Source organism: Pieris rapae, chromosome 4 (assembly GCF_905147795.1).
Source record: "Pieris rapae chromosome 4, ilPieRapa1.1, whole genome shotgun sequence".
Classification (NCBI taxonomy): domain Eukaryota; kingdom Metazoa; phylum Arthropoda; class Insecta; order Lepidoptera; family Pieridae; genus Pieris; species Pieris rapae.
The window spans coordinates 2,857,004-2,880,816 of NC_059512.1; the positions used below are offsets into that span (position 1 = coordinate 2,857,004).

The 23,813-nt window shown below is 30.9% G+C and overlaps 2 protein-coding genes across 7 annotated transcripts in view; one reads left to right on the forward strand and one right to left on the reverse strand.

Moving 5' to 3' along the window:
- LOC110994578 (autophagy-related protein 101) overlaps positions 1–15,318 on the reverse strand; it is a 56,772-nt gene extending 41,454 nt beyond the window's left edge. The window contains exons 1-7 of one of the 3 annotated variants that reach the window (XM_045628091.1): positions 15,098–15,318; positions 14,784–14,896; positions 14,036–14,264; positions 11,382–11,505; positions 7,474–7,581; positions 6,622–6,780; positions 81–169 (exon numbers count right to left, since the gene is read on the reverse strand). In XM_045628091.1, coding sequence (XP_045484047.1) covers positions 81–169; positions 6,622–6,780; positions 7,474–7,581; positions 11,382–11,505; positions 14,036–14,264; positions 14,784–14,896; positions 15,098–15,181 — 906 coding nt within the window. In that variant the 5' untranslated portion in view covers positions 15,182–15,318. Of the gene's footprint in view, positions 1–80; positions 170–3,429; positions 6,388–6,621; positions 6,781–7,473; positions 7,582–11,381; positions 11,506–14,035; positions 14,265–14,783; positions 14,897–15,097 lie in introns of those variants that run through there. The other 2 variants (XM_045628092.1, XM_045628093.1) reach the window with 2 other exon arrangements.
- A 635-nt stretch (positions 15,319–15,953) lies between these two features.
- On the forward strand, positions 15,954–23,469 carry LOC110997005 (bifunctional coenzyme A synthase). 4 transcript variants are annotated; one of them, XM_022264935.2, is made up of 10 exons: positions 15,954–16,009; positions 16,484–16,650; positions 17,221–17,398; positions 17,803–17,979; positions 18,436–18,584; positions 20,116–20,313; positions 20,517–20,605; positions 20,884–21,049; positions 21,475–21,657; positions 21,975–23,469. In XM_022264935.2, the coding sequence occupies exons 2-10, from the start codon at positions 16,489–16,491 to the stop codon at positions 22,158–22,160; spliced, it is 1,488 nt and encodes a 495-aa protein (XP_022120627.2). In that variant the 5' UTR covers positions 15,954–16,009; positions 16,484–16,488; the 3' UTR covers positions 22,161–23,469. The 4 variants fall into 4 exon arrangements, with proteins under 4 accessions (XP_022120627.2, XP_022120623.2, XP_022120625.2 ...); XM_022264931.2 differs by lacking the exon at positions 15,954–16,009 and adding an exon at positions 16,016–16,416; XM_022264933.2 differs by lacking the exon at positions 15,954–16,009 and adding an exon at positions 16,016–16,235.
- Positions 23,470–23,813: the final 344 nt, after the last annotated feature.

Here is a 23,813-nt window from a genome sequence, read left to right on the forward strand (position 1 = left end):
CTAAAAGCTTGAAGAGCTTTTCATGGTGGATGGCCAGAGAAAGAATATATACACATAGTAAATAGTAAATATATAAATACCTCTCCAGTAAGCATTCTACAAGTGATCACGCCCAGCGACCACCAATCAACTGCATGTCCATACGCGTCTCGTTGTAAGATCTCTGGTGCTGAAATCAATGATTTATAATATCGTATAGATTATTTACACATATAACCCAGTACAAGTAAAAGCATAATGAATGACAGTGTGTGTGCCAAAATAACTAAATATTATGCCTTTTTTACTGTGTGCTTCTAGTATTAATAGACATTTGATTGAAATTTAGATGTCTGGACTTCTATAAGAAAATCTAACACAAATACACGTGACAAAAGCACGAAATTAATACAATATAACATTCATATACGTCAATAAGATAATTTCCGTGTCTGATACTCAGATTTTCCATTCAATTGCTTTTGTATAAAAATTATATTCGTTTGATTTGTAGTCATGATTCCGTGTAGTTCTAAATACGATCACAGACCGCTTTTAATTTTTCTAAATACATATTACTATTATTCGAAAATCTATTAAAATTATTCTCTATAAAACCATAGAGTTTGTCTCGTATCTATTATATTACCAAACCTATTCTATTTTATGTATTTTTCGTGATGTCCGTGTTTTGTGTACGACTTAATCAATACAAAACAGCATTCACACTTCCTGTGCTCTACGCATCATTCCACCATTCATACAATTATTAATTATAATAAAATAAAGTTTTATAATTACATGGGAGTTGTTGTCGTTGAGCACACGAAGTCTTCTTGATGTCTTGATATCACAACACTTTCACTATATTTTAAAATTGAAACACTTAATACATATACCGATAATTGTCTCACACCCAACAAAAAAAACATGTTAATACCCATGTCAACACTTGGGTTTATCGATAAGTCAGTGGTAAGTATAGAAATTCTTAGGGTAATTTTCTCATATTTTCTTTTGGATTCGATAGGATTTCAAGTAAATGCGTTAGTCACCAATGCTTGATGACGGTATTAAGCAGAGAAGCCTATAAAATTATTATAAACAATGTTATAATTAAATTAATATTTTGGCTAATAAACGTAGCCTTCTTTTTATATTCATAATTATTAAAGAATTAAATTAACAAAAACGAAAATAATACCAATTAAAAAAGGATAATAATCTTTTTTGGAACAGAATGTCATAAAATGTAATTAGAACAAAATAACAACAAGTATTCATTTGTTTTATGCGCCACAGCGTTATCACAAACACGAAAGTGGCGAAATAGTAGGTACTTTAGTAAAATAGTTGAAATGTTTATTCTGGTGTATTTATTTCTATAAAAAGAGGTATTTGAAAAATCAAAAGACAATTAATACATTATCATTTATTCACATATTTATATAAATTATCACAAGAGAAATCCTGCTTTTGAACTGATACATCACAACATATACTTTACATACAAGTAACAGCCATACATAACATTTTTAAGTAAGGCAAAGGTGCTTATATACAACGTGCGACGATATCTTAAACGAGGCACACAATTTTTACTCACTACAGACGTGTCAAACTCTATGGCTGGTGAAAATCGAGACAAAGCAAATTATTTCTATTCGGAGTGCCCATGAGCATGAGCACATCCATGTGTTTTTGACACACAGGTCACAGTGAGTCACTACTCTAAGGGTTTTTTGTACAAAGCGTATTAAGGCTCAGCTTAATTTTAGGATGAATAAATTATAATAGAAACGCAAGAAATTGTCTTTATAACCTTTTGGGAAGTATAATACATTCAAATTTTAATTTCACTGGATACGAAACTCTCTTTAATTTGACGTTAAGCCTGAGTTAAGATTAATAGCGTTCTATAAGCAGACTAAATAACGAAATATATTATTGGATCGGGACGTTTGCACAGACTACTAGTATTCTACAGTAGTCTGTGCAAATATTTTCCTCTTTAGACTCCTCCGATACAGATATTTTTCCCACACCTAAAACGATTGGTACGGTTTGGCATTACAAAAATAGCAAATAAGAAGTATTATAAGTCTCAAATTACATAATGTTTTGTGATCTTTATAAGTTTTTCAAGTGCAAGTGATAAAGACAAAAAATTATATAGCTATCTTAAACTAACGCTAAGTATACAGGTATAGATGTACGCAGCCATAAAGTTTTGTATTTATCTGTATTAAAATATTGTCTCATCACCAAATACTTGATTTTGGGTCATAACTTATAAGACGTAAGCGGCTCGCTATAATCTACAAAGGAAACATGCGATCGTAAAGGCATAAACCAATAGAACTTAAGTGGCGGTACCTAAGTACAAAGCTCGCTGACACCTAATAGGGAATTGATTCAAATTTTTTATTTATTTTTTTAAGTAAGTTATAATATGTTCGGAACTTCGGATAAGCTTTTTAGCTACCGATTTATTTTTTAAATATTCTTTCGTCGTCTCCAAAGGGCCACAAAATGAATTAATAAATATGCAAAATAATATATTTCTGTAGTATTGCTGATCCAAATTTCAAGCTTTACTACTACGTAAGCCACAAACACTTCGAAACGTACATCCAAAAAAACATTAGAAATTGTCTAAATCCAGGTAAATGATAAATTTACGTATAATAATAAAAGTTTAATTATTTTTTTTTTCGCATATTTTCAAACCCTAGTTAAAATACCTGGGGGGCCCTTAGAGTTGGAGTATTGTATCAAAATCGTATACGTCTAAAAATGTATACGTCGCTTCACTGGTACGTACATTATAAATTACAAGACAATACCCATGACTTGATGTTCATATATAAGATTTATAGCCAACCAGTCGGTAGTAAAACTAGTCGAGGATTCTTTTTTTTAAAGCCAGAGAATGGGCACTTCGTTCATCTACTTATACGTATGGCGTATACCATACGTATACGTGGATGAACGCTTTTAAGCTTTTTAATTAAGCTTCATCAACACCACTTCACTATAGTACACAACTTGCTGAAGCAATAGCATTTGTTTTTTGACGATTTGACCGAAAGAGTCAAAAAAAGATTGTATAAAGTTCTATACTTAAGTAAAATAGTAATAGAGAATCGATCTACTCGTAATAGTTTCAATTGGTTTATCCCTCTACGATATTAAAAGTCACATTTAGGTACTAATAGCGTGAATGGGGCCAATCATAAGATTGTCAAGATACAGCCATTTCTTTGGTGACAAAAGTTAATAAAAAGATACAATCAAGGGTATTTAGAGCTACAAATGAGGTAGGAAAGTAAATAACTAACCGCCTACTTATAAAGCCGCTCAGCTAAGCACTTCTTAGCTTTATAAGAAATCTAAGCTGAGAGGCGTTTATACGTAAAACAGTTCATGGATGGAGTCAGTACAAAGACAAATTGAAGGCATAAAAGACTTTTTGTCAAGGTAAGTCAACTGAATCCTTAATCAAAATGGCGACAATAAAATGCCAATTTTTTTAAGACGAAGATATATCGAATCCTACAATGATCTTTTTTTTTCATTGATAAATTTGAAGTTTCAATAAAAAAATCATTAAACATGTGTATTTACAGATACTTTAAAACTTTTTTTTAAGTTAAGTGTTAACAATTCGAAAGTTTTGCAATAGAACAATACTATAGAAAATTATAAACAAATCTCATCTTCGTTTTTAATGTAGTTCTACTATAAGTTCGTTAACTTAAACTACCATAAGCGCAATTTTAGCACTTAGTTGACGCCATTAGAACTCATAAATTTAAAGATGAAAATAATAGCATATAGCTCAAGGGCGGATAATTAGTTAAATTAAATATATGTACTTTCTATATTAAAAAAGGTACAGCCTGTAATTCAAACGTAAATATATTTATTATTAATTAACTTAAAAAGACAAATCATTGATCGAGTGTGGCTCTAAACCAATCACAGTCGTGCAAAACGTTTCGTTTCACGTACGTATTCGTTTTCCATAATTAGACAAACTGAACAATTAGTAGAACCATCCTAACCCAATAGACACCCGCCATTTTGTTAATCGATTAATTTTGAAATAAAAGAGAGTGGAGAAGACTAGCGAATATGAGAAAGACGTCGTGTATTTATTTTGGACTTAATGTAACTAAATACTATCTAATATATCTAGTATCCGAATGAAGGCAATTTTTAAAAATAATTTTTAAAAAATAATCGGAATTTCACAGTCATTTGACATTGACATTGACGTTTGAAATACGGGCCAACCCATGGCGTTACATAAGAAAATAACTATTTATACATTTAAAATTAGTAATAAATCTAATAAAGTTTCACTGTAGAACACACGATTTTTTTTATATTTTCTCTTTTCTCCTACACTTTCTATCCATGCACCATCTTATATTAAAATTATCACACTTTAAAATAGCCTACCGAGAAAAGTCTACAATATACATATAAGCATTATAAAGCTCTCATATTAAACCATTAATTTGAATGAGAAAAATATATTTACACTTCTATATACACTATATTTTATATGTAGCTGCATTAATTCTATTTCACCTACTAGGGTCAGCTAAAAATTGCGGTTAAATCTCCACCTAGAAATCGGTGGTTCTTCGAGGCTTATTATAACCTAATTTTGTTAGTCATTAGTTATGGAGAATTTGCCGCAACTTTTTTCGGGATTTTGTTAAGTTTTTTTTATAGAATTATTGCCGAAACCGAAAGATTTATTATTGATCCACGTAATCGTCAAAAAAAATGGTCAAAAACTGCTTACAATATTTTAATGTCTGAATGGTTTGAAAATCTTTATTTATGTCAACGGATAAAACTTATAAAATATCATTTGTTTTTTTTATTTCTACTTTTACAGTTCAGCACGTAGCTTGGTAAGAATACGCCTTAGTACGGACGAAACACTTTTTGGAGTATACGTAAGTTTTTTTTGTCTATGGTCTATTTTTTGTTTAGAAAAAAATGTTATGGTTTATAAGACTCAGTTAAATACAGTCCATCTAATTGTAATAGATGCAATTCATAGATAATAAAGATAGGTTATATAGAAATAGAACATTTTGAGTAGCGTCCCTGGCCGAATTTGGAGCTAAACCTGAGCTAAACGTTCATACAAATTGTATGAACATCATCCACATAATCAATTTATCACAACCAAACGTTCGTATAGGCCTCAGTAGTCGCGTATTAATCGCGATGTTTACTACTTAAAGACGCAAAAAAACCTACCCAAAATACGTGCCGATATAACTTAAAAATATTTGATAACCCTAAAATGTTAGGATCAAATAAACGTAAAATGGACACAACAACCAGCTTTCAATGACTATTGTTTAACTAATTCACTATTAACTTAGGGGCGGATAAAGAAATAAAAATATAACTATTTCAATGTCTATTAACTAAGTACATTAAATAAATTTCTCGACTCACACTTATAGCCGAAATTCGATTATCTAAATCATTAAAATATATCACAATTACAAATTTAATCGATGACAAATAATTAGCCATTTCAAGTCAAACTACGAAACAAAATTATTGTCAATATACAAAATCACCAAGCGTATAATCACAAATACAGGGTGTCCCTGATGAGTTTACGAACTGTGTTGCTGACCGTACTCGACTCTGTTTCCGGTAGCTTATACTTTATCGCGAAGAGATAAGGTTGAATATCCGGGTACGAGGTGTCGAATATGAGATCCGCGTCCGACCGGTTAGGCATCTTGGGTACGTACTCGTGTCGGTTTATTATCTCTGTGATAAACACTATTTGGTCCTGAAGCATTTCCACTACGCTCTCGTGTCTATGCATATCCTGGCCCGATTCGGTCAATTCACAACTCACGCGCCATATTTCCCAAGGAACGGGCACGTACGTCGGTAGGAACCATCTGGTCCGGTGTTTTTGGAAGAACTCGAGACTTATTTCGCCCTTAGCGGGGGACGGTTTGCCGTCAATCGTGCGCAGGAGTTTCGAAAAGGCCGATATCTCCCTTTTGAGCTTCCGAGCGAGCGATTCAGACGCGCAACAGACGTACGTGAAGTCAATGAAATCGCAGTCAACGTCTACGTAATTAACGGTTCGTATGGAGTAACTCTCCTCGTTGTTGTAGGTGAATTTGCCGCTCGATCGATGGAATAGCACTGTATGAAAGATACTGGCAACCACCTCGTCTACTTGGCTACCGTCCATGGCGATTTCGAAGTTGAAATCGCGCGCGTTCATCGTGACGGCGTCACTGGCATGTCATGGTTAAGAATCGCGTACGAACTAAACGGTTTGTGATAAAGTGCGAGGTGCGAAAGCCGTGTACGCCATTTTGGTATAACGTGTCAAATCCCACACTGAAACGGAAAATGACCGTTTTAATTTTTCACGCTAGCGAGAAGAAGCAAATTTTTTTTTTTTGATATTTAAATATTTTTGAAAATATTCCTGCCGGGACCTATACTATAATTGTAAAAATTATAAAACGCATTGAATATTTTAATGCGTTTTATTGTGATAATCGCTAAGTTCCTGAGTTGTATCATAGTACAAACATCTTTTAGGGACCCCGCAAATAGATTATAACTCACCCATATATTTAAGAGTCCCACAGAGCGTCGTAGTCCTGGACCCAATACACAGCCACTTGGAAAGGCCGAAATCAATCAACCGTATGTGATAGTCCGAATCGAGTAGAATATTCTCTGGCTTCAGATCGCGATATATTATACCCGCGTTGTGTAGGAAATCTGGAATATTTTTCAACATATTTTTATTAACTAGGCTTTAAATGATCGATACGTGGAATGCAATAATTAAACATAATATTTAATTTATATACGAAAAATGCAAAATTATTAGCTTTTTAGTATAACATACTTAAAATAATATATTAGACAGTTATATAGAATTTTGTGCTTATAAAATGAAACAAAACTACAGAGACAAAGAAATTGAAAATTACACAGGATAACTTTAAAAAATTAAGACATATGACGAACTATAATTTCTAATCGCCTGTTTTACTATTAAACTGACACAGTGACATCTAAGAAATCACTTAAAATTAATATCTGTCAGCTTTACTAATCTAAAAAATGTATTACTTATTACTACATTAAAAGGGATTATTTTATAAGGAAATATAAACATATTTAATTCTTTGATTAGCACAAAGTATAAAAACTCAACAGAGGTCTGCAGACTCTCAGACCGAAAACTTTCATGGTTAATAAAAATAGAATATCCCCAAAATAAAATTGTAATATTTAATACATATAAAAATCAAAACATTTTTATAAGAATACAAATGGAAGGTATCGTAAAGGCTATATATAAGGTATAATGTTACATTACACGTTAATGCTCCCAGTTAGGTAGCGCCTTAAGACTTGTAATCATAGTCCATTATCGGGAAGTTTTGTTTTAGAATTTTTACGTACCTATAGCGAACGCAATTTCAGCCACAAACACTTTGACGATATCCTCAGGTAACTTTCTCCACTGGTCTAACAACACTAGCAACTCACCGCCCGGAATGTACTCTGAAACTGTTTGTGAACATTAGCAAATGAGGTGATTATTGATAAACTTCAAATAATCGATAATATTGGTCAATCATGATTAAACTGCATTTATAATAACTTCTTTATTTCAGATTATATCCATGTTTAATTTTTGGTAGAGTTAGAATAAATTTCGTTTTTGCATAGACAGCAAAGCAACGCTTTAAGATATGCGTGTTCTTTGTAATCAACACATTCAGGATACCATTGCTGCTATGCCTAACACGATGCAACCCTTTTTCGAATGATCGCATTAAAACAGTCTAATAATTTCACAAAAATAAAAACGTTATAACAATACAATTGAAATATTATACTTCTAAGTACATTTTTTTTGTTTTTACCAGTAATTTTTCCTATTGAATAAACTTCATTGAGAACGTTAACACGTATAAAGCGTTTCTAAGAATTTATTTAGTAAAGGTTGAAAATGTAAATTATGTGTTTTAATTGAAAAATAGTAATATAAATTCGTAGAAGGTTCTCTTAAGATGAATTTTTTTATCAAACTACGAAAAATACATGGTTAATATTTCTCCAATATAACCTCTAATATAATTAATAAGTTCTCTCGTGGTTCCAAGAGGTATTAATACAGCTTTATCAATTAAATATATTTGAGACACAATTTCCTGTGTGACACAACGTGCCTCTTCGCAGAAAAAAAATAAAAAATAAATACCATAGCTACTTAACCTTTGACCGTCAGTAAAGAAATATTTCTAAATTAAACTGCCATTTCTCAAATCAAGGACGTAGAGACAAGAAGAACTGGCAAAATTTGCCCAAAGCGCTTTTAAATCGCCAAGTATTTTTTACAAAATGTTTGTAAGCACCTGCAACCATTCAAAATAACATATACTACATACATGTTTAATTTTTAACCGCGTTCTATATCGCTTCATATAATAGTCGCTTATATATTTCTTTTGGTTTAGTTTTAAAACACGTTTAACCAACGGCCTTCTAGACGACAAATACACAGATGACCTAATGACAAATGTTGAATCGACCTCATTTTGCCATTAATGTCTAGTCGCAATCGTACTGATAAAGCAATTACCTAATAGTAGGTCGGATGTATTACTGGTGCCCGCCGCGAATTAGCATAAATGCGAACTATTTAACTGAAAACCCTTTTTATATGCGCACTTTATATATATATATCTTATTAAAGTGTATTTAGCCAGTGCAATGAACATTCATATAATGATGATAATAATTCATCAAATAGTTTTAGCGATGAGTAATCAACTACATCGAACAATATACATAAAATATTATACATATATATATAAATACTATAGAATTTATATAAAATATTATATACAGTCATAAACATAAAATATTATATACAGCCATTTACGACATTGTTTAGAACAATATATCGGTTACCAAAATCAAAGGTCCCGACTGAATTCTATTGTATTAGGTACTTAACGACGTCATCGGCTGTTACGACTATCGTATTTTACGACCAAATATTATTAGACCTTTCGATGTCGTTATAACAGATTTTGATCTTATATTGTTTGATTAGTATCAGTACCGTAATATCTATATGGTTTGTTGGCCACCAATATACACCAATACAACATTATAACAATGCAAAGCTTTGGGAAAACCTTTAAATAAAAAATCCCTTTGTCAGTGTCACAGTTATAATTAATAATAATATTTGTGACTACATATAACAATTACTTTGTTTATTTTTTGGAGTGAAACTTTAGGCTTAATTATAATAATAATATTAGCGTCACGAATGTCGGCAGCGTTTTTGTCGAAGAAAAGGAAGCGAGCGATTGAGACCGATTGAAAAAGAGTGAGATAGGGCAAACGTAGCATGAAGCAAATAGACATGGAACGAGACTAGGGAGCAAGCAAGTGAGAAAGATCGAGAGAGAAAGTGAGATAGAGCGATTGTCGCATCACGCACAGTGCGTCAGGGAGATCGAGAAAAAATACACGCTATTGGTTTTTGTTTAATTACAATTTTGTTTTTTTAAACTCTTACAGTATTTTCTTAAATAACAATCTCAGTGTTATGCATATAGGCCTTAGGCAAACTTATGGTTACCACTGATGTGTTATTATTAAAGTACATATAACTTGATAGGGACTACAAATACGTACTAAAAACTGCGCTACTATTGATTTTGTTTTTACAAAGGCAATACATATTTTATCATTCAATTATAAATTAAAACATGAAATGAAAACATGACTCTCGATGTTATATAACTTATTTTCGTTAGAAAACGTGTTAGATTTATCGCTACGAATTTTATCGTGTCTATTATAATTACGCTGATATTAAATGGTTAAATACCAATCTCATGATGATGAAATAGCTTATTTCTATAATCAATGTAACTTGCAATCATAAATAATTGGATAGGTTATTATGAAGAATCACCTGACTATAGTGTTCATAAGAGGGCGTCCATAAATTACGTGTTTAAGGGGGGCAGGGGGGGTCTCGGCAAATATCACGCAATTTTTTTTCTCATTGAAAAAAAATTAGGAAAACGGTTAAGCCTAAAGGCCCTAAATTTTTATTTACTACACTTATAATTAAACTCTCAGCAATATTGATTACTAATCGTAAAGAAAATCACGAAGCAATTGTTTTTTCTTTTACAATAAAATTCCAACACGTGTAAGAAACCCACATTTTGAAAAAATCTCACGTGAGATTGGGAGATGGGGAGGGAGTTGAAAAAAATCTCACGACATCTCACCAGGGGGGGAGGAAGGTACAGAAAATTAAAAAAAAAACACCTCACTTAATTTATGGACGCCCTCGAAGGAAAAATTCTAAATATCTAATAAAGTACTTTCACGGTTATACAATACGTTATTGTACGTTGTTTGATTGTACGTTATTCTAATAAATAGTTTTGGTGGATTAATTTTCGTATTGAAAGAAAGCCATGGATGGATAGGAAACGTGGAAAAAGTTAAAAAAACCGTTACACGTGAATCAATATATCGAGTAATAAAGAAAAAAATGTATAAAACATTTAAACTGTATAAATAAACGGTGTATTTCCAACATTTAATATTAATTTATTTTTATTACTAAATGTATTAAAAATTTACGCGCCACGTGAGTCATCATTGATTAACTATAAAATTTGCACGATGTTTATTGTAAATGTTATTATTTAATTGTGCAAAAACGTGGAAATAAAAAAAAAACAGTACAATTTAAATAATCGTTTGGTTTTATGTTATCTGTACTGATTTCATTAATGCGACAAAGATGTTGCTCAAGCAGAGATATATCTTAGAATATTTAAGTAAACTCTAAAATAACTTTTATCGCATTGCAAGGAAACTTGGTATCTCGACACGATAAACAATTTAAATTATGCATATCACGGTACTCCTGTGTGTTCAGAATGAACTTTCAACTATTCTATTTACTACCCATATTTTAAAGATACCAGATTATTAACTCATGTGGACGGCTAATTAGCCAATTAATAGAAGTGACATTATTAATTTGACAAAAGGCGACTCTTATTATGTTGTATCTGTTTTGTGTCATAGACAAAATAAGATGCGTAAAATATTCGTTAAAAAATTTTGGACCCCTAGTATGCTCAAGTTATAGTTATAGTTAAGTTGTGCCGCCGCCCATAGACTTGTACTTACTAACATTGCTATGGAACCTTGTTTTCCGAAATAGACGCTTGAACTGTGAAAAGGCTGTCAAAGTACTGGTGAAAGACTCTAGCAGACCAGAGATTTTAACATACTAATGAATTGCATTCACTTACCAATATAGAGTCTCTTCTTTGTCTGCCACCGTGATACTGCTCCAGCTATAAATTGGTGATGGCCAACAACAGACTGGATCTTCGCCTCTTCCTTGACTTGGCACACTGCTCTGTCATGAACCAACTGGAATAGAAAATATTCTTTATATATCTTTCAATGGATGCTTTATATGATGCTTTATTTAATGAACGGGCCAAACATTATCTTGCTTCTTCTTCTAGAAAATAATAATAATATATAAACACGAATGTCACAAACTGTGTGGTCTGATAATTATTTAAAGCCTACAATGTGTTGGATCGCACATTATATTTGTTGTTTTTTTGCATATCTTTCTCCATTCTCCCTTATGAAACTAAAGCCAAAGAAGGACAGGATGTATTGAACACACTGAAGAAAGAAAAGATGATACTCGTAGTTGGCAAAGAATTCACTAATTAGTCCTTGTCGCTGTCCAGGGAATCCTCCATACAACGCCACATTGCATCCACCTGCATTCGAATGTGCACAATGCAAGTTTTAGCGCCATATAAGACAATGGAAAACACTAGTATCTCGATCAAGCTTTTTATAGTTTGAACCGAAATATTGCATTTAAAGAATGACGTTTCACTTCTATTTCTGAAACATTGACACAGGTTGTCTTGGAAACTAAAGGGTGATTATATGATTGTATTACTTTTAGAAAAAATGTATTATTATTAATAAATGATTATTTGCGCGACACTGTAATTGATATAAATTTAATAATGTATGATATGATATGTATGATACAAACAATATAAGAATTGACCAATTCATAAGACTAATAATGCAAAATGTAAAATTCATTTATTGACAAATTTGCGCGCCATTGTGTGGCAAACTAACAATTATTCGACCTTACACATTTTTGTATCATATTCTTGAAATAAATATTATTATAAAATGATGTAACATATAGTACAAAGTCTCCATTAAAGTCAAGTTATTCATTTTTTGTTACATAAAATTTTATTCACAATTTTCTAGAACCAAAATGTATTAAGGTGTTTTTAAAACAGACAGGTATATTGATATTATACAAACACTCATAATGTTAATGAATGTATTATACAGTCAAATTATCTTAATGTCATTTGACCATGACCTAGTGTCCTACTTAATTTTGTGTATTAAATTAATACAAATACCACATTTTTTTAATAACCTGTAACATGTGCATTTGTAATATATCAGTTTTTATTAATATAATAATGGTTATATAAAACTATAACAAAGAAAATATTTTAAAAGAATAACATTTAGAACTACACTAATGTAAAATGTTTAAAAACTTACATTAAAATTAACAATAAATTATTACAATAGAATATGATTAATATTTATTACATAATTATTTTAAGTGTAGCTACATATATTACTATTTTAAGCTCAACAAATTATGTTTATTCAAAAATCATTGATTCACGTAGGTAACATAATGTACACTTATGAACGTCAAAAAAGAAATATACATTAAATGCTTCTAATTTTACATATACTGCCAGTTCTCAAATCAAGGGCGTAGATTGGCAGTGAAGAACTGGCAATAAACTCTCCGCCACTCTTTTTAATTGCCAAGTTTTTTCTTTTACACAATGTTTAGATGGAGCTCCAACTCCTTGTTTATTCTTATTTTGTATCATAATAGTAGACATTAAAAAAGTCAATGAAGGAATAGCATTGTACAATTAATTTAATTTTGTCTAAATATAGCATCAAGATAACACTGTAAGACCTTGTTGAATAAATTTTAATTCATTATTGAATACACTGTAGCGATAACAAGCTTTAAGCTTAATTTACATAACAATAACAAGAATATCAATCAGTAGCTCTTAAAGAAAAATATCTTCCGCATTCAATTTTGTTATTTACTATGAAACATTTAAATACTGAAAATACTCACTTCTCTTTTTAATGTGAGTGGTTAAAAATAACCAATTTCAGGAGTTTTAACTGTAGGAATGAGGAAACAGCTGGCATTGTGCCAAATATTGGGCATGAATAAAAATAGGTCAAGGGAGTACCTTTGTTTATCAAACATAGATTAACTGGCTTTTTTAGAGTGCCATTGAACTAAACCAAATTTTTAGCAGCTTTTGTTATAAGGCTTTATTTGATAGTTATAATATGAAACAAAATTATGATAATAAATAATTTAAATAGAATTATGATGATGATGAAATAAATAATGATATGGTGAAATAATAATGAAATTAAATAGATAATTTTCAATCTTGATCTAACAAGTTTTAAACTAATAATAATAAAAATGATGTTACAATGAGTTTAAGCAACTCTAAATAACAAGTTTTGTATATATTGTTGATTTTAATAATATAAATATTACATAACATAATACAAGATTTTCGTTAATGTATAAAATGTTAATTCTTAATTCTAACATGCCAATTATTTCAAAAGCTTAACTGACTGTAGAATGTACTAACCCTGGGAACTACTGGTTCAAATAGGAATGTATTTTTGTTCTTTAGTATCATGCCATATAACATCACACTACAACCAACTTAATGTGGATGAAACCATAGGGTGTGGGTAATAATGTTTAATGGCTCTCAGTAATTTTATGTATAATATGAATTATGTAAATTATTTAAACTATACGAACCTGTGACTTGCTCAGAACTTTTAAAGCATATTCCTTATTTTCAGAGACCTTTCTCACTTTAAATACCTCTCCAAATGCACCTTTAGCTATTGTTTGAACTACTTTAAAGTCTTTTTTCAAGAGATCAGTTGTAATGGGGAATTCTGGGAGAAATATTGACTCTTTATGGGCAACCGGCCAAGCAGTTTTACAAGCTTCAAGAGGATTATTTAATGTAGAATCATGCCACCTGAAAATTTATGCTATAAATAAATAGAAGCAATAAATAGCGAGCATGAAACAATGCTCTAGCAATGAATTCGAAGGTCTCATTATAATCAAACTTTTTGACAGTTTAGTGTGCAGATTAAATATTTAGCCTAATCCTATATTTCATTTTTCAACTTCTGCTATTTAGCAAATTTGAGTATGGTCATTGCATGCGCAAAAATAGTAGTAGCATTTTATATACATAATACATTAAAAAAAAAGCTTGTATCTCTTAAATTTTAAATAAAAATACTTCCAAGTTTGGTCTATTCTCTTGAAAGAAAAATCAGTAATAAAAAACGGAATTTCATAATTTAACTTAACTAAATGGATATGCTAATGAATTCAATAATACATTTATTTGAAATGTATGATATATAAGTTTATTTATTTATACAAAATGTACTTTAAAAGTATTGAAAATACCATTCACAACACATATCCTAAATTTGTGATTATATGTACTTGCAATAGAATATTAATGATATAAAACACTAACCTTCGTCTAGATACTCGTGACCAAGGCCGAGAAGTACTGTTCACTGAATGGTTGCTGGTTACGCTTAGGAAGGAACGCCCGCTGAGGTTGCCCACAAAATGCGACAAGCTGAACTAAACACAAACAAACAAACTGCTAACACTTTCCAAAACAATCAACACGCAAACGTCAGTATCGACCCAAACGTTTGTTATTAAATTATTTGCAAGTAAGCAACCCCATAGTCATCAACAACAAAGCATTTTGTAGATTACGTATGTTGAATGTACAGCTGAGAATGACATTAGCAAGTTTTCGTTTTGATCGCAGATTACCTGACTTGTAAATGCTTGGCCGTCGCGGGATGTGTGAAGAGATAGCTTGTTTCTTTCCTCTGTTTTAGTATGCAGGTTTCCCATTAAACTTAAAAAAAAGTGTGTAATAATGAGAGTTACATATATCTTTACAGTTCTCCAATTGGAAATTATTTATGAAGGAAGAAAATTATTTATTTTCAAACATTCCAAGTAAAATTTTGTTTCCACTTTTTTATAACTCAGTGTTGCCAGTTAAAAATATTTTACATTACATTATGTATAACAGATAAAATTCGTGCATTTATACATTTATCACAATCTATAAACTCTATAAATACTAATTCCATGTAGTCAAAATATTTGATAATATCTCTTCATAATTTTATCGATTTCTTAAGATGCGGGCAATGGATAATGATAAATAATCGGGGAAGAGTATTAGATTTTTTTGATTTATTGAGCGGAGATACTGACAATAAATTTCTTAAAATTTAAGTTATTACCCTTCATGAATCATGAAAATATTTTCTTCTCCTCTTAAATCATTGTAAATTACATGTATTTCACCTCAGTGTAACGCACATAACAGGGTAACGAATTATTAATGAGACAGTACAGCAGTGATAGAGCAGTGTAATACTTAATATTTGTCTTATTTTTGTTTTGACATTCCAGAATTAATTAATTGAAATTTAAAAGTAATCTGTGATGAGACTAATAACAAATTCTATGAACTATCAATATCTAGATTAAACAATAAAACTCAAATGAATTTAATAATACCAAATAATACATTATACAATATTATTCAATATTGTTACAATTACAGTTAAGACTTTCGACACATTATATTTATAACCTTTATTGTCGAGATAAGATTTTATTAAATATTTTTTTTTGTTGAGCGAATGAGTAATATTTTATAAACAGGTAATATATTTAGGCCCTGGTAAAAATAAGTTGTACGTGGAATGTCTTAGTTGATTAAAAAAAGCTACCAATCACGAACAATCATTTAAAAGCAATAAAATAATGTGTATAGCGTTGATAGTCGTACAAAACTTAAAACGTTCATTATCAGTAGTCTCATCCAAGTGATTTTTGTTCCTCCTTTTATATTTAATATTCCCTAATAAAGTGAGTTAAAAGGTACGAAGTGAGTACATTTTGCAATACTATTTGCACATATCACTAGTTTGAACTTTGAGTCAGTTTTGGTTATCATAATGATAAAGTATGTATAAATATGTGTAACAGTTTACTTAGCGTTGCCATAGCGGTAGTGTTACTATCTATTTCATTATCGTACTATTTTACAAAAATGAATTCAAATACAGGTAGGTAAAAAGTGTTGAAAAATAATTGTTGCTTTAAATTGTTGTATAACTTAACTCATCTTTATAGATCTAATGGCTTCAAATGCTCTATTATTTGTCTCAAACACTGCAAAAACTCTGAAACTATGTTTGAAATCATCAAGACTTGTAAGCAATATACTTTACATCAAATATATTGGGGTGGATAATAATTTATCAGTAATCAACAAACAAATTATTGATATATATTCAAAGGTATTTATGAGTTTATGTAACACTTGTGATGTTATAAATCTGCAAAAAAATATAAGTCTAAATTATTATATATAGTTATAATTATACCGATTACAAATGAAAATAAACAATGTAAACGCTATATACAGCATTGCTGAAGGAACTGCAAATATTCTGGTGATTTGGATCTATTTAGTGCAATTTTTTACTTTTAAAGTAGCAGCTTAGTAGTAGCTTTAGTTATTTTAAAGTTTTATTGAGTATGACATGGAGATTATTAACATTCTAGTGAGGCAATGAATGAATTGATGACAATTGTTGCTGGGTTGTCTATCCATCTATTTTCTATGTTAGCTATGGAAAGTATTGATTATGATCAACAAACACTTTAAGAATTAAAAAGGTAGTTTGTTAATTAATTGATCATTGATTATTTAATAAAATTGTATTCTAGTTCTACAAGCTCATATAAATAAAGTCTCTGTAACAGATATAAATGTAAATTGATATTAATGTCAAATTCTTATTTATTGTTTTACCAAAGTATTTAATCTTTTAAACTATCTTATTCTATCAAACTTATTGTTTCAGACTGCCACACAGAATGCAAACATAGATATAAGATTGATATTAAAACCTTTGGAGGGCTTAAAAAAACTCCAAATAAATCATCCTATTGATATGATATTGACTGATAGTAGAATAGAAAATGAAAATCTTAAAGAACTTGTGTCAAATATAAGACCTGGATGCCAACTGCAAACTATTGGTAAATTTAATATATCTGTTTATTAACAGTACAGCCTTAACAGCCTTAGCAATTATTTATTACTTGCATAGGCTTTATACTGTTATATATGTACTTAATTTACTATTTTTATAAATTACTATTATATATGTAAACTTACCACATGAATAAAATAAAAATGTAATAAATTTGCAATTTGCAGACATATAAGCTTCTTAATAATTTATTAATTAAATTAACCAAACTTTAAAAGGCACAAATAACAAATGTAGTGTGTGCAGTCCCGATTCCTGGGACATTTCTTTATGACAATGAAGAATGAATATTTACATTTCTTTTTAGGCATAATCTTCACAGAAGTTCTATACCCCAGAAGGTTTACGATTTACGATTTTATACTGTATTAATGTATAATTTAATTGTAGGGACTGAAAATGAAATTGAAAGTATTAAAGGTGAGCCAGTGAAGACTTATGAATATGTAGCTCTTGGCGGGACATTTGATCGACTTCACCATGGCCATAAGATACTTCTATCACAGGCTGCCTTGAGAGCAACAAAACATGTAACAGTTGGTGTCACGGATATTAATATGATTCAATGTAAGGCTATAGAAATGCTTACTAAATACCTTAAATGTGTATGTATGCCAAATAGAAAGTAAAATACAATTAGACAGAGCCCCCCAATCCAATCTACTAAAACTTTTTTTTATTACACATTTTATAGGCGGATCCAAAACGATTACAGTCAAGTCTGTATGTCGTAAAAACCGATAGTTGGAACTAGAATTTATTTAGAACTTAATACAATAGAATTCAGTTGGGACCTGTAATTTTGGTCAATATAACCAGTATGTTGTTCTAAATTATGTTGTCGTAAATGGTTTAGACATTAGACTATCGCAGGGAATTGAATCAAAGACCTTAGACTATTTCCCAAAAGTTTTCTATGCAGATTGTATGTATGTTTGGGCATAGATACTCGGAGGATGTTACTAATCTGCCAATTAGGACTTATTACATACTTAAAGTGATTTAAAAAATTATATATTTCAGCAAAGATATTATGGGAACTAATACAACCAGTTGAACTAAGAATCAAAGCTGTAAAAGATTTCCTCACTGATATAAATCCAGATTTGGAATACAATGTGCTTGCTATACAGGACTTGTATGGACCAACAAAAGATGATCCTAGATTTGAAGTAAGTTTTTTTTTAAATTAACCTATTATTTAAACTTTTAATCTCAATCAAGAAAAACTTTTAATCTGTTAAAATTTTTTCTTGATTAAGGTACGTAAGTTAAGGTAAGTAAGTAAGTAAGTTAAGGTAAGTTTAAGGTGTTAAAGCAACCGTGATGGCCTAGTGGCTAAGCGTAGCCTTCATCACAAAGGTCGGGTGTTGGCGCTGCACCAGTGGAATTTTCTTTCTATGTCGTGTATGTAATCAAGATCAGCTCGTACAGAATAGGTAAAGATAAAGGAAACTGGCAAGTCCCAAACCCAAAAATCAAACATACAAGCCTTCTACTTGTCTATAAAAAAATAAATTATAGTAATGTATGCAATCTATGGCCATATAGGGTAGTGGCGACTGGCTATCAGTGGCGAAGAGTCCATACAAGCCGATTCCCACCGGGTTACCTTTCAAAAATCAGTTCCATATTCATACAAAAGTATTTACATTCTATTTCATTAACAAAGTATTATTAATTAAATGCCTGCGCGATTTACAATAGCAATAGTAATTCTTAGCAATACCCTAAGTATCACATTTCATTTTATAGTCGTAAATTAATCAGCGCGTCAATTTTTCGTACCTAAATTACATTAAAGGTAACTCGACGAATTACAGCTTATCTCGGCCAACGTTTTACTATGAGGCGAAAAGAGACAGATCGTGTCAAACCATCTCTTTCTAATGCTCGCTAACTGTACGTAAAATTTAAAGAAAGATAAGGCTGATCGCGACCGGCTTGCAGTTCTCTCCTCTCCTCTATTAGAAAGAGACAAAGAAATTATTGTTATTGAACCACGGCACGGGAGAAAGAAAACACGACAAAATTAAAAAGAATTAGCGTTATAATGAAATCCTTCGCAAGTCATATTCTTTTTATTTTGGCATATTTTCGCGTTCCATTTCGTTTGGTTGAAAATAGATTATTTTTAGTATGTGACATGTGTTCCTATACCACTGGTGCGTGATAATTTCGTTTGTTATATTTTAATATTTGTGTTATTTAAACTGTGACTGATTCTGTAAGGTAATTTAATCGCAGATTTGGTTAAAAACTGTGGATTTTGTTTGTTATTATGGCTTTAATTCATATAGAGTGCTGTTCAACATTTTTTTGGACCGGCTTCCCTTTGCCAAAATTTCACCCTTCGCCACTGCTGGCTATAATCTGTATTAATAATAATTAATGGTACAATCACAAAAACGTAATAATCATTTTTTTCTACATAATTTACAAAACTAGTTTTGAGAGCTTTTTATTATGGTTGTATTATGTAATGAAGTAGGTTCTCTAATTATGCGAGATGATGATGATATGAGATAAAAATGGTTATCTCAAATAGAAATCCGTTTTGACAAGCGCTAAGTCTCATCTCAAAGAGTGACATTTCGTATCGACTAAGGCATCGCTATGAAAGAAAAAACCGTGTGTATTTATGTTGACATATAGGTCTTTGACACTCGCTGTATTAAGTATTGCTGTATATTTAATTTGTAGATGATTGTACTTAGTGAAGAAACATACAGAGGTGGTGTTAAAATTAATGAGAAGAGAAAAGAGAATGGACTTAAAGAGCTTGACATGCATGTGATTGAATTGGCACATGATGACCAGCATTCTTCAGAGGAAGACTCCAAGTTAAGTTCTAGCAATCAAAGAATGCGCCTTTTGGGAACAATGCTGAAACCTCCAAAGGTAATTTAGGGGGTATAAACCATAAACATAGTTTTTATTAATAAATTAATATTTGTTTTTTTATTTAAAATTGTATAGTACTAATCACACGCTAGTCGACATACTATACCCTGTGTTGTGGGTCAGATACTCTTCCGTGCTTCATATAAACCTAGAATAATACATACAATCAACAAATATATATATATTAAAATTATTTTTAGCCTAATCCAAATATCCCACTTACTCCGTATGTGATTGGTTTGGCAGGAGGTATTGCAAGTGGAAAAAGTAATATTACAGAAAAGCTTAAGTAAGTTTAATTACAATTTACTCTATTTTTCACAGACTATAATCAAGATTTATTGTCGATGTAAAAACGGCGCCAAATATGATAGAATGCGACCAAATCATACTTTATACATTTAAGTTTGTCTTTTATTCAGGATGCAAAGTAATAGATTAAAATTTTGCTTTATAATAATAATAATAATAATCTTTATTTTCTTCTCTCACATATACATACAAGGTTACAATGATTAAAACTAAGATGATATCATTTGTTTTAGTACGCATTTCTCAAATTTTTAGGTCAAAAGGTGCCGCCATTGTCAATTGTGATTTAATAGCACATGAGTTATATAAGCCAGGATTGCCACTAAATAGAACCCTTGCCGAAACTTTCGGTAATGATATTATAACAGCGGCAGGCGAGATAGATAGGAAGAAGTTGGGCGAAATTGTTTTTAGCGATACGGTAAGATAATATTCTTATTCCTTACGTGTCATTTTAACTTATCAGAATTAAATTTTTATTTGTTTCTTATTAACTATCAAAATGATAACTGTCGAACGTAAAGTGTTGTCGACACAAATAAAAATGTAATTTTGCATTTGACAACAAAAATCACTGAAGTAAGTTCAATTTAATAGATCCTATTTGACACCTTATCCAAATAACAGCAGACTTTATATATCATATTAGATTATTATATAGAACGGCACAAGTTTACGATTATCTTCATTATAAATCTATTCTCAATAGAAGGTCGTTACGGTATTGCGTCACTGAAGCTAAATCTGACAGATGTCAAATGCCAAGTTGACAAGCATTCCATTTTCAAAAATCAAAATTGCAAGTGTACCAATTTCAAATTGCGTTAAAATTTGAATATATTACAGAAAAAGCTAAACCAATTGAACCAAACAGTTTGGCCGTTTATTATTGAGGAGGCTCAAAACAGAATCAAATTACTAGGAGAGCAGGGATATAAAGTAGTTGTTATGGAAGCTGCTGTTATGATACAAGCGAAATGGTTTCAGTACTGCCATCAACTATGGGCCGTTATTGTACCACCGAAAGAGGTAGATAGAATTATTTCTAAGTAATTTGTCTTATGTTAAACGCAGATATAATCCCATTCAACGGTCATAGTACGTTGGGATTTTTAAAACAGATCAAACGTACCGGATGACATCTGATGTTTAGTGATACCCCTTATGTACTTTGCTAGAAGGCTCGCAAGTGCGTTTTCGACCTATTAAAAATTGCTACGCTCATTTCTTGGAAATACTTCAGTGGGTAGCTGGTTCCATTTAGTGGTGATGAGCGGCAAAACTGCCTTGTATTTTTTTTTTGTTTTCAATTTATATTGTATAGTTTATAACAACGTCGATTACAGGCAATTCGTAGACTTCAAGAAAGGAATAATTTGTCCGAGGAGGAGGCGAAGAAACGGGTTGAAGCACAACCAACAAACTATGAACAGGTGTCCGAAGCAAATGTTGTGTTCAGTCCGAACTGGAGTTATGAATTCACTCAGCAACAGATCGATAAAGCGTGGGACGCATTGCAGAAATATCTGTGATGTTTGATATTTTGATTCCCATTTACTGGGCGTAATTTTTATATTTTTACTATAGTTGGGTCTTGCGATTATGATTTAGATTATTTTAATGTATATGCCTACCTATAGGCAAATGTTGCAGCATATTTTTTTTTTGTATAACTGCAGCCATTTTGGCAAATTGCAGGTCAAATCAATCGCAGGTTGAAAATGTTTTTACGATAGGACCATATCACCAATATTATATTAGATTGCCGTTATTAAAATAATTGGGAATGGATGACGCCAATTTGTGTTAAGTTAGCTAATGCCAAAGATAGATAAGAACAGATAAGAAATATCAGAAAGTTCGAAATCTTTTAAACTCATTCAACTAAATTATGTAACAACTAATTCTTATTATTTTGATATATTTTGTAAATATAACTTTTAATTGCGCCATCTATACTTAGAATAAGCTAACTTGAAACATTTGTATCTACGTTGTTTCCAATTTTTGTAATAAACCAAGATTCTTTCGAGCGATGTTGAATTAAGCCAATTTTTCTTTATGGAGAGTTACTGAGAAAGGCACTGGTGCATAAGTATGGTTAGAAAATTGGCGCCACAAAAAGCGCCTCTGGCAGTTACATACAGGCCTATTTACTATGATAGCGTAGATGCACTATCCAGTGATAATTTTTTTACAATTTCCATACACAAGATGACCTCAACTTTGGGATCGCACACAACAGAAAGATAAGATAAGATAAAGGTCGAAATCAGTAGGTGTTAAAGGAGTACAGTGTAGGACCCTTTTCGATGTAATAGGTTGCGTCTTGTTATAGTTTAAAAATACAAGGGATAATGAACTATTTCTACAAAGACGAATAGGCAATTGTGATTTGTGGGCATCATTACTGATTTATTAGTGGTTATTGAATTATTTTACGTTTTTGTATATTTTGCTGATTATTAAGGTAAGTTTACATTTATAGACATTCAGGGTGCCACAGACAAAATGTAATATATTATTCTCTAGTGCATTACGTATTTTTCTGGTGACCGCTCAAACGTCAATATTCGCGGGAAGAATTTGTCAAAAATTTGTCAAACCGAAAGATCGTGTTATGTGTCAATGATCGAAAACGAAACGCCGCATCGTTTGACCTCCATTTTCTTTCCCGCCATGTTTGACACGGTACTTGTCAGTGATGCTGTGTTTGGATGGACAGACAATACGTATTATATTAAATAATTTTCTGTAAGGGTAAATATTTATTATATAATTTGTCTTAGAATATACGAAATCAATTGTTTTGTTTTAATAAAATATATTTTATTTATTACATCTCGTTTTATTTACTTTTTAATTTTATTGCGTATGTCACGTCACTTGAATCAAATAAACTTTCTGAAAAATTACTCATGAGTGCCAAATTGCTCCCAACGAAAATGTTATTACGTAGAGTGAATGTCTATCCAAATCTGAATAAATTATTAGTAAATCTATAAAATCATTAAGCCACTCGAATAACAGTAAATTATGTAGCTAATCATGTTACACGATATATATATATATATATAGTATTTACAATAAAATACGGTGAAATATAAGAACTTTTTAAGAGACCATGTAAATCTATCTTTTCAACAATATGCCTCTTCCAATCATTCGCTACCGTATTCGTACCT